The following is a 12,308-nucleotide window of genomic DNA, read 5'->3' as shown; positions in this document are numbered from 1 at the left end:
CTTTCCCAGTTATTGGTATCAGCACTGTGATCTTTCCCAGTTAGAGACGGTCTTGTGTCTTGTGGAGTGCCAGATATGGTAGTACCAATGCATAGTTATCCAGAATCTCTGGATTCTATTGTTTATGTGTTTTTCTCTCATGCCTGTGGGACTAAGAACCTTCTCTGTGTCCTTGGGCCGAGTGGGTGGAAGGAGAATCCATCTTCTTTGATTTGGACAAAGACTTAGTCCCATGCTTATGGGAGTGCTTCCTTATCTCCCAACTAGAGATGAGGACACAGAGTTCTGATCCAGACCATGTGCGGTGTGAGAAGGAACTAAAGACTGGGTCAGTCTGCCCGACCATTTATCGCCTTGGATGGAAGCACAGGACAAGCGAGGGCATCTGAATGGACCAATGGACACTATTTTCAAATTTTCCAACTCTGGATGCATGGTGAACATGCATAAATCTTGTGGAATACAATAGGGACTATCGCTTGAAGAAGAATAAGAACTTATAAATGAAAACAAGTGACCATGATAACCACATGCCAGTGAAGACGTCCTATTCCCACTGAATTAACTTTTGTAAAGTGTTGTATTACAGTTATTACTACAAAAAGAAACAACAACATTCTACCACACTCTTCATGGTGACTTATTTTGCTCAGATATTTATTCTACTTTTCTCTACCTGAATTTATCAGAATTGTTTCAATAACAGCCTCTAGAATCACCCGATATATTGTAATAGATTTTAACACTGGGTTATTTTCAGTATTGAGAAAAATTATTTCTGTATATTCTACTTACCATATTAAAACATTAAGTGCAATTAGATATATAGTTTAAATAAAATAACAGCAAAAAGTGAAGACTGATTTTAGAAAAATCTAGGCTGCTTCTGAGATAGCCAAACCTTTCTAAACTTTTCAAGCAGATGTTCAAGCAGTTACATTTATTTGAAAATTGTAAAACATGATAGTACAGAACACATCGCAGAACTATCTGCATTAAAATTTTTTCCCTGCAGCTGTTGGCATTGTGAAATGAGCTATTCTTTATGATAAGCTAATTATTTACAATATCAACAAATCCCAAACTACAGTTTTGGTAGGTAAGAAAATAAGGAAATGATTTTAAACTATTATGATTTCTAACAATGCTTGAGAGCTTCATGTCCATTTGTTCCCTTCATTTCACATAAAAGGGAAAAAGCAGCATAAAGAGACCCTAAAAGCCCTGAATTTGGCTCGGGGAGATGTCCCCTGGAGCACACTGATGAACATAGCTATAAACCTGCCTCCTAAAGATTACTTTGCAAGCCCCAGTGAAGGATATATGCTGGGAGCTGCAGCACTCAGCACTGCAGAGATTTTGGGCAGTGCTATAGCCTGTCGGGTAACTCAGACAGGGTTGTCTAAGTTATGCTGGAGATCTGGTCAGTCCCTGGAGCAACCCAGGATCAGAAGGGCATAAGACAGCTTAAAGCCACCATATGCCTCCACTCGCTCTGAGCTCTGTGCTGAGCCTCGTAGCCACAACGTAAGAGCATAAGACTTAAAATGTCTTAAAAAATAGGCTGGGATTTTCAAAGAAGCTTAAGGGAGGCAGGCATTGAAATGGCAATGAAATTCAAGGTCCCTAACTACCTTAAGCTGTTTTGAAAAACCCCAACTTTAGTTATTATGTTATTTAATGTTGTAAATAATTCACACAATTAAAACATCACCAAAATATGATTTGTAATTCAGGCTGGAACTTAGTTTACATTATACTGGAATTTGACACAGTAGAGTTTAATTAAATTTATTTAACAGGAGCCATATGGTTAAATCCTGTGCACTAAGCATTAGCAAATGTGTCAGATTAACATTTCATAATTACACAGCATGGTACCGGCTTGTGTCTTGTGGGGTGCCAGAAATGGTGGTACCAACGCATTGGTGTCCAGAACCTCTGAGTTCTATTGTTTATGTGTTTTTCTCTCATGCCTGTGGGACTTGGCACAAAAATAAACAATAATAATATTCTTACACAGATTAGTTTCAGAAGAAATATATGCAAAAAACGCTTTCTGGGTTACTCAGGGATCAAAGTGTTAGAAACCATTTTAGTGCACAGTCCCAAGAAATATATTTGTTGTTCAGTAAATGCAACTCTTTCTGGATAGTCAGGGATGGAGTAAAAAGAGGAAAGTGTTTTGTAATGTCCATCTCAACTGAATAAGTACCCCAATAGCAGAAACTGTACCACATTTTGCTGGTGTAAACATGATTTAAATATTTTAAAAAGTGACATTCTTACTATTTGAATCATATCCATATTATCAAGATCCAAGTGTTTAGCTATATTTTATAACTGTTTAGTAATATCCCTGGTAGTAATAAATACTTCTGTAAAACTCTGACTGTAAATAGATTCAATCCTACAAGACTGTACTGTATTTTTCTTGAGAAGAAAAAATAGGTGTTTGGCATAGGCATTCATTTCATGCCTTACGAAATACCAATTTAGCACAAATTTTGCGAACAATTATTTTTGTTTTATTCCGATACAAAGAACATACCTCTGATGGTGCCTGCACTGAGTTTATGTAATAGATAAGAAACAATCGCATCTTGTCTTCTGGAGTTCCAGCTATGGAAGAAAAACAAGTTTTTTTTTTTTTTTCAAATCAAGTTATAAACTATCTTACTATGTAGTGTACTATTCTGTATTACATATATTGAGCCCTTGGATCAGAACAAAAATTGTAATGAGTTTAGAAAAGGTTATACAAAAAAAAAATGTTTATGTTGTCTATAAAGTGATAAATACCCACTCAACAACTTCACTGAAAAACTGCCTTAGAGTAGCTCAAAACCTCTAAAGAGTAGTTATGTGTTATAACTGGCTTGGCTCGGAGTAGTTCTGCTGGGGTAATCCATGATGTACCAAACTTCTGTAGCAGTAGAAGACAGAGCATATCATAATTATTTTTACTCTACGAGTTATTCAGTTTTGCTACAAAGACCTAAAGTTTGACTGAAATGAAGTCTTTACCCTCATAAACTTCAGAAATTTACATAAGGCTTTGGCAAAAAATAAATAAATTAATAAAAATCTTAATATCTCCCACACATTTATAGGGTTTTTTTCATTTAATTGTCCACGGGAATGTCATACCATCTCGATCCCAACAATATCTAGGATTTTCATAATTTCCTACTCATTGACTCTGTTCTTCACCTCTCTTATTCATGAGTCAAAATGTAAATACTTTGTCACTCCCGTAAGTGTCTGTACACACAAAAGTGCACAGGACAGAATATAAATGCATGAAACTTGGAAACGGAAATGCAACCGCAACCAAAACAGACATGCTTAGCAAAAACAAGGATGGCACACAAAGTTGTAAAAGTCTTTCCTAAAATTGAAATGTGTGTTTTAGGATGGGGAAGGGAGGTAAAAGATACAAGTTCTGATTTTACTGATATCTCTAGAAAAAATAATACAAATTTCACATAGAATTAGGGTGACCAGATGTCCCAATTTTATAGGGACAGTCCCGATATTTGGGGCTTTTTCTTATATAGGTACCTATTACTCCCCACCTCCGTCCCGATTTTTCACACTTGCTATTTGGTGACCCTACATAGAATGGAAATGGTACCTGAAATACGACAGTAAGTCCTGCAGGTATCGGATACAAATAAACAATGCAAACATCTGGCATATAGAAAACGATTGTCAACTCTTTAAAAAATAATGTATTGATGTTATTGCAAAAATAGAGGAAACAAAAGTAAAGTATCAGTGGCACAAAGGAGAAAGTACAAAGTTAACACTTTAAAAACTTAATTCCAGATATTTTAGAAAAGCCAAGCTACATATTTTATTGGACTAGAGTAACACTTTACTTTTCAGTTAAAATAAGACTACTGAACAAGAGACATTTGGTATTGCTGATCACTGTCTATTTAGAAATTTACTGAAGCAGGTGTCCTTGGCTAGACATTATTCAAGCCTCCGTACTTACGTCAAGCAAACACTATAAATATAGCCATTTTGACCTTTTTCCACCACCACCAAAAAAAAAAAAAAGTCTCCAGCTCCTTTACTGCATATGTGGATATGCTAACAAAACAGATATTCTGTTAAATTGAAAAAAATATTGTAGAATCAGATGAAGTTACTCAGACTTCTTTCCAAATGCCATAATAGCTTTAATAAGCAAAGTCAGTGTAATGAGCAATACAATATTCTTGTAAAACAGGAAGAAAGCTTAATATCATTTTTATGCACATTTGCATGAGGCTCAGACTATAGCACATTTTTTTGAAATAAAACAATTTTTAACAATGTAACAGATTTGTTGGTAGGTTAGGTACCAATTATGTACAAGTATGTTCCATTCTGAAGACCACTGCAGTTTTCACTGGGGAAAATTATACAACATTTAGACTATGGAAGTTGATAATACAACATGTCTGGATAAAACCTTTATGGATAAGTTGTTACCCATTACACTCAAATGCAAGTCTTTCAGAGGGAAAATAAATGATATATGGCACAAACTCCTTCCCACTATCCTTGGCAGTCATCTGCATTTCATTTCAAGCTACCTGTAAATCTGCTGCACGTTGAAGTCAAGTCTTAGCATCAGCATCACCACTACATTCTTGTGCATCTATTCTCATTTAGAATCACACACTTAGCATTCATTAGCATAACTAAGTTATTTATATGCAAAAATGTGATTATTTGTGTTGTGGTACTGCTTAGGAGTCCCCATCACTGACCAGGACCCCATTGTGCTAGACACTGTACAAACATAAAGCAAAAAGACAGTCCCTGCTGCTGTCGTAATGGTCTGGGGCCAAAATTGGGATATGTATGCCATCTATCACTCTGCCGTAGTTAGGGAATCCCATTGCTGCAAAGCCATCCACTATTTCACGCACATTATCAAGAGTCACAGTCCTTTGTAGCCGGATGCAATTAATGGCTCTGCACACTTGCGTTAAGCACAGCCCCAGTGGTGGACTTCCCAACTGCAAATTGATTTGTGACTGACTGGGTAGCAGTCTGGAGTTGCCAGCTTCCACACAGCGATTTCCAGGTGCTTCTCCACTGAGAGGGGAGCTCTCATTTGGTGTCCTTGCACCGCAGTTCTGGGCGAGCTCCACACATAGTTCCTGGAAGGTGATTTTCCACATCCAAAAGTTCTGCAGCCACTGCTCGTCATCCCAGTCCTGCATAACGATGTGATCCCACCACTCAATGCTTGTTTTCTGAGCCCAAAAGCGATGGTCCACCATGTACAGCTGCTTTGTGAATGCCAAAAGTAATCTGGTGTTGTTTCTTTCCATGACACACAGCCGGCAACTCTGATCCTGTTCAGATTGGGAGTTCATGATATACTGCATGACCATCCACAATGTGTTCATAACAGTGACCACGACAGGAGAGTGCAATGTGGGATCCATCCTTTCAGACAGAGATGGCGGGTGCACAGTAAACAGGGGCTGTTGAAAAATGCCATGAAATGCAGTCGGAAGCCCAACGAATGATTGGATGGAAAAAACTGCATCATGGGACATTGAGCCCACGCTCATGCTGCACTGTGATCCACTCCACCTTCCCACGACTCCTAGCTACAGAAGGTGGCGAGTAGCACAATTGAATAGCTACCCACAGTGCACTGCTGTCACTGTTGATGCTAAAGCACCAACTGCGGACGTGCTCTTCTGACATGCACAAGCGACGTAATTATAGCAGTTTTTGATCGTTGGCATACCTTGTGTTGACAAAACTGTGTAGTGTAGACAAGACCTCAGTCTCACTATCTTTCTCTGACCCAAAGACTATTCATAGTCAGTCATGATGACACTAAATAAGCTAATGGGCCAGGACAGATAGTGAGAATGCTTCTTTAGCCTGGTGTCTAGAGAATTCACCTTGGATTTGGGACATCCAGGTTCAAGTCCCTGCTCCAATGACTATTTATACAAAATATAACAGCTCCAACAGAACTGACTGAGAAAGACCCACATCAGAATAGCCCAGTGCCTAGAGCACGATCACAATGTGAGATACCACCTCCTCCTACTGATGTTTTCTGAACCTAGTTTCCTTCACATTGTTAAAATACCTAAAATCTAAAGAAAAAATGCCAGATTTAACTAAACATTTCATTCAACCTGCTTCAAAATGTTTTTTGACTTTTCAATTCGCCAAAAATTTCAAAAAAATTTGTTTTCCATTAGATCCAAAACAAAACTTTTTAATTTTTTCAGAGTTGGCAAAGAATTGAAACATCCATTATTTGCAGAGTTTTACTTTACACCCCTTCTGCTCTGCCATTGGTATAGTCAATCTCACTTTCACCTGCTGCTCCTTGCCCTCCTCAGCAATCAATACTGTACACAAGTTTCGTATCCCATAACTTCCACTTGCTTGCTATCACTGAAACTTTACTGTCTACCTCTCAGTGTTTCAGAAGCTGCACCGTGGGGGTTCTACTCTTTCTCATTCTCCCGTACTGTAAGCGGCAGTGGCCTTGTTTCGCTTTTCTTCTCATCTGCCATTTTCAGTACATCCCACTTCCTCCCTTCCCTGGAAGTCTATTCTAACAAAACTCTTCTCTCACCTCTCTCCTTGTCAATATAATTAACAACTTTCTCTTGCTCTTGATTTTAATGTCAGGTTTAGCTCGTTCTATATCACTATACTGTCTCCAACTTAATTATGGCTCCACCTGTCACTTATTCTTAATCAAGGACTGCATCTTCTATCTACTGAGGTGGAACTCAGTTGACCAGGAAGTTCATGGTGAAGACATCCTCTACTACTTTCCCCCAACTCGGAGTTCCCTTTTGTCTAATCACCACCTTATCTCCCCCCCATATTTTTCCAGTCACTTCCACCTTCTGGGACCACCAATTTTCTGATTTTCTCAGCTCTCATTAGTCTTCCTTCTTTCCCCTCTTAACCCATCATCTGGGTCAGATCATCATACAAACATCTGCCATCTTTGTCTGTTTGGTGGCACTAAGGTCCACCTGCTTATTATCTTTGATGCAATCCATTCATTGCTTCCTCGGCGTTCCTCAGGGTCTCTTTCCTACCACCCTCTCCTGCCATGCTATCTTCCCCAAGTTCTCTTTATTCATCCGCTTCATGTGCCTGAACCAGTGAAGTCATGCTTCCTGGATTTTGCCAGCCATGTCATGAACTTTGATTTCCAACCTAATGCTTTCATTTCACAATCTGTCCCTTCAGGTATCTCTTTTCAAACATCTGTAGGCATTGAACCTGCCATTTCTTTAGGGCCCAGACTTCTGCACTATATAGTATAGAGGGGTAAAACTGTTTTATATAATCGGGATTTCAGTTTCAGTGGCATCTGCTTGTCATACACAACATCTGAGATGTTATTCCTCACTCTTCCAGCATTCTCCAGTCTAGACTGCATCTCACATTCAAGCTCATTGTTTTCTGTTATCCAGCTGCTCAGGTGCTTGAACTGCTCAGCCAGGCTGAGTCATACTCCATTAATTTCTATATCCAGTTTCCCCATGCACCTCTTCTGACCCAAATGACCTCAGTCTTAGTCATACTCATTTTTATTCCATGCCTACTTAGTTGTTCATACCACTGGTTTACTATTTTTTCTATATCTTCTTTTGAGGATGCTCTCATTACTTTGTCATCTCCATGTAGCAGCATCTCACCTTTTCTCATTGGAATCTTCCTGCTGATTAGGTCCATCAATAGGATAAACAGCAGCAGGTTTAGGGCCAACTCCTGGTGCAATCTGACTTTCACTTCAAAGGAGCTTGCTGTTTCAAAACATTTTTGCATCACTATATATATAGCATTCACTATAGTTATTAAATCTTCAGACGCAATCTATTTTCTCAGCACCAATGTGAGCATCTTTCTGCCCACTTTCTTGTATGCCTTTTCTAGGTCTGCAAAAGCCCAGAAGCTATCCTGATGGTGCTCTAGCCACTTTATCACTTGCCAGATTACAAACATGGAATCTGTGGTTCCTTGTTCTTTTCTAAAGTCAAACTGTTCTTGCTCAAGGAGGGGTTCCACCATTCACCTAATTACATTCAATCTAACATGTATTCCATAATCTTCAGCCCGTATGACAGTAACTTTATCCCTCAATAGTTTCTGCTTTCATGTATGCTTCCCTTCTTATGTATTAAGACCAGAATAGGCTTGTGATTGATCTTTTGTGAATGCTTTTGTCTTTCCATAAGGCTTTAACCACTATGCTCATCCATTTTATTCTTCTCTTGCCCAGGACTTTCACCAGATCCACTGTCACATCATCACATCCAGCTGCTGTAACAGTCTTTGTTATCTGGTCATCTTTTACAAAAAGTGTTGCAATAGCACCGTCCTTCCCTTCACATCTCTTTGCAATGCTGTCAATCTTTTTGCCAGTTACAGGTCATTTACAAGATAGCTGCACAGGTTATCTAGAGCATTCTCTTTGACCTCCTTCACTTCTTGCTTGGCAGCTCACTTTGCTTTTTTGTATTCACTTTCATTTATGCTCCATGGATTTATTTATTTTTCTTTACATGCCATTTTCTTGTTTTGGATTGTCACCTGCACTTCAGTCCATTTTCATTCCTCTGTTTTCCCCATCGGTACTGTCCACGAGCCTCTTCCACTGCCACAAACCAGCTTTTGTCTTCAACAGCTACCGAATTTATTTCCCAGTATTTATCCTGTACTGCTTGCATGAGCTTCTTCGCTGGTCTTTTCCCTTAACAAGCCCTTCTATAATCTTTTTTCTTTCATGAACAGAAATTGGTCTCATGAAAGATATCTCACCCACCTCGTCTCTCCAATATCCTGGGATGGACATGACTATAACAACACTACATACTTTAATCCTATTTCTTTTGAGCTTAGTTCCTTTCTTACCAGGTGCTGAACTGCAATCTTTGCCACAAGAGGCTTGTGCCGATTTCTCACTAGTTATCACTTTGCAGTCCATAACTCCACTCCGCTGAGATTTCCTCACTAACCTCTTATCGATCTGGCTTTTGTTTGCACCACTGATGTACAGAACTAAATGATTTGTCCTCTTTTGGAACCATGTATTGGTTATCATCCATCGGTTGGCAATACATAATATCTATTAGCACTTTCCCTTCCTCATTCATAGTGCCTAAGTTGTACTTTCCTAAACATGTTTCATTTTTTTGGCTGAGCAGGACAGTACTTTTTACCTCACTCTGTTCTAACCACTAGTCTCCAACCCTTTAGAGGACAGTTCAGACATCAGCTGCTAGGCTTGATGGAGGCAAACTTCTGGCATAGGAGTGAGATGTCCTCCCACTGTTAGCAGTAGTGGCTGGCAGCATACCGGCCAGACTCACCCCCACTTATCACCAGTATCGACTACTCCCCTTAGACAACTTGCCAAAAAGAAAAAAAACTGCTTGCACCGTCATAGTCACCTTGCACCAAACCCCTATAGTGTATCGGTTGGCATCCCTGACAGAGTGCAGTATAAAGTGGCCTGTTCTCAGTTGAACTTAGGGATTGACTATGCTACAAAGTGAAGTCGACATAAGGCAGCTTACGTCTTATGGAGGTGTACACAGTGCAATGCTCCTCCCACTGGTTTAACTCTCCTGTTACGCCAACATAATAAAACCACCTTGAGGAGGCATAGAGCTTAGGATGATGTAGTTAGAAAGACACAGCATCAGTGTAAATGCTGCATTGCTTACGTCACCCTAAGTAGCCTCAAGGAGATATCCCACAATGCCCACTGTGACCGCTCTGGTCACCGTTTTGAATTCTGTTGCCCTCCAGCCAGGTACCCAGGCATGCACCCCCCTCCCTTTAAAGCCCCAGGAAGTTTTGAAATTGCTCTGTTTGCTTGGTGTGGAGAGCTCACATAGCAACTGCCCAGCTGAGCATGCCAGCTCCACGCAGCAAACATGCTCCTGCCTGGAGTATATGGGAGGTGCTAGATCTCCTGGGTCCGTGGGGAGATGAGGCTGTGAGTCTGTGGCTAGAAATCACAGAGGGAGGCAGAGGGAGAGAATCACAAGGACTTCCCTACATCCCACCTCCCATTCCACATATCTTCCGGGACCACAGCAGTACCCAAGGCACTCCACCCCGCAGGAGATTAAATATGACAGCCGCATGTACACTCAGCTGTGAGAGCCTCGTTGGTATAAATGCTTGTGAATTCCCTGTTCCATCCCCTTTAAAGATACTCTCCCCTGCATGTATGAAGTTTACCTCAGCATTATATAGGTTTGTTTGCATGGGTGTGGAATAAAAATCTACTTACAGAAACTGAATTTATCGTTATTATTCATCAGCACATGGTGACTGCTGCTAACATTCAAGACAACAGTAATAGGTGTATGTGCATTGTTACAGTTGGGCACATACAGCAATCATTACAAGGTTCATAGCACGGTGCAAACAAGCAGTGCCAGGCTCAGCACACTATTGTAAAACATATTACTGTGACTCATTGTTAACATACTCCTTCAAGGCCTCCCTCAGCTGAATAGTTCCCCCGTTGAGCTCCTCTTATAGCCTTGTGTTTATAAAGCACAGTACAATACTGAAGAGCAATTGAGGATCCATGTTTTCTGACAGAGATAGTTGGCTTGCAGGTTACCAGTTGAAAGGCATCTGGAAACCTATTAGGATGCCCATGGAATGATGGGATAAAGCATCATGTGACGCTGAACCTGCCCCTATGAGGCATTGCAAACTCTTCCCAAAACATTCTCCTACCTTCTCTTTAACCAAGCTTATCTCTTAACCTCTCCATCCTTCACCCACTCCCAATATAGTGCCTTCTTTCATGCCCCAAATATGCTTTGAACAGACTCCAAATTAAAAGTACTACAAGCATAGTTTTAGTTACTTCAAAAATTGTTTTGCAAAACATATTATTTTATGTTGTACTGCATTTTAGCAAGTAAGCTCTTTTGAGATTTTGTGGCACAGTTAGTTATCTCCAGTGCCATATATACTGAGAGTAAATCATAAATATTAATTGTGGGTAAAATTCAATGTCGAAATATTTACTTGACCCAATAAGCTTTGATCCACGGTAACTATCTTTATGAGACTATTTTATAGATTATATATTGATAATTACTTATGTTCATAGCTATCAATAGTGATATATTCATGTTCAGTCATGAATAAATTGTTACTATTTCCAGTCTTTACCCAGCATAATTTTCTGTAAAGCTTTTGCACAGACCTTTACCAGTCAGCTACTGACTTATTTTTCTTGCATGGCTTTCTGCCTTTTCTATTAGTATTGTCACTTACCAAGCTCTTTTGGTGCGAGAGCCAGAAAAGGTTTTGTAGGAGTGGCAAAATTCCTGTCATGATTTTGGATTTATCTAAAGAGTGAATTCCCTAGCTGTTTTAAAAACCTCTTCTCATTACAAGTCTGGTGTACTATATATGCACTCCACTAATCTGACTGATCAAGTGAGATGGAAAATTACAGAGTCAATGGGCCCCTACTTGATTCTCCATCAAAAACAGAGAATATTGGTTTAAACCGAATTCAGATTTTCAGTACTTACCATCAGGGTCAGAAACCATGTCCAAGAGAGATTTATCGAGAGTGGACTTGCTCATTATTTTTTCCTCATACTCAAAATACACATCCAGTTTCCGTGCCTGTTCAAGAATAAATGTTAAAATTAAAATGATTACAGTGTGAAAATATACTTCCCTATTTTAACATGTAGATAGATTAGTTGATCACAGCTACTTCCAAATTATTCACTTTTCCTACTTAGTGAAGGAAAAAAAAATCACTCAGCATGAGAATCGCTCAGTTTTTCATTATGATGTTAACACAAAAATACTTCTGTGCCTCCTTAGTGCAAAAAGTTAATGAATCCTCCCAATAATTTTGTTCAATATCAGTATTGCTCCTTTGAATCAACATATTAGGGTGCAGCACAAAAAAATCTTAAAAATAAACAAATGACCAAAAACTTATGGGTTGGGGAAAAGCCAGACATAAACTGTGTTTTGAGCTGGACAACAAGCAGCATTGTATCGTTACCCAAGATGCTGTATCACAATCGCCTAAGCAGCCATATCAGAATGTTGCAATAAATCATTGTGAAAGATTAGGTTAAATTTACAGAATATTTTAAATAAGTCTGTCAACAAAGCAATTAGCAAATGTGCTATCCAGATAAACATAGCAGGTCCCCAGACACAGGAAGACATGATTCAAGAGAAAAAGTCTGCAGTCTTCCATCCAAATGATGAAGGCTGGCATTAAGATCACTATGTCATCT

At 39.3% G+C, this 12,308-nt stretch overlaps 1 protein-coding gene across 1 annotated transcript in view; it reads right to left on the bottom strand.

Moving 5' to 3' along the window:
- Positions 1–12,308, bottom strand: part of SCFD1 (sec1 family domain containing 1) — a 139,872-nt gene that overhangs the window by 54,170 nt on the left and 73,394 nt on the right. Inside the window, 2 exon segments of the mRNA XM_038405110.2 lie at positions 2,552–2,622; positions 11,577–11,673. Coding sequence (XP_038261038.1) covers positions 2,552–2,622; positions 11,577–11,673 — 168 coding nt within the window.

Source organism: Dermochelys coriacea, chromosome 6 (genome assembly GCF_009764565.3).
Source record: "Dermochelys coriacea isolate rDerCor1 chromosome 6, rDerCor1.pri.v4, whole genome shotgun sequence".
Taxonomy (NCBI): Eukaryota; Metazoa; Chordata; order Testudines; family Dermochelyidae; genus Dermochelys; species Dermochelys coriacea.
The sequence above is the reverse complement of the archived record's forward strand: the minus strand, read 5'-3'. Positions and strand labels throughout refer to the sequence as shown.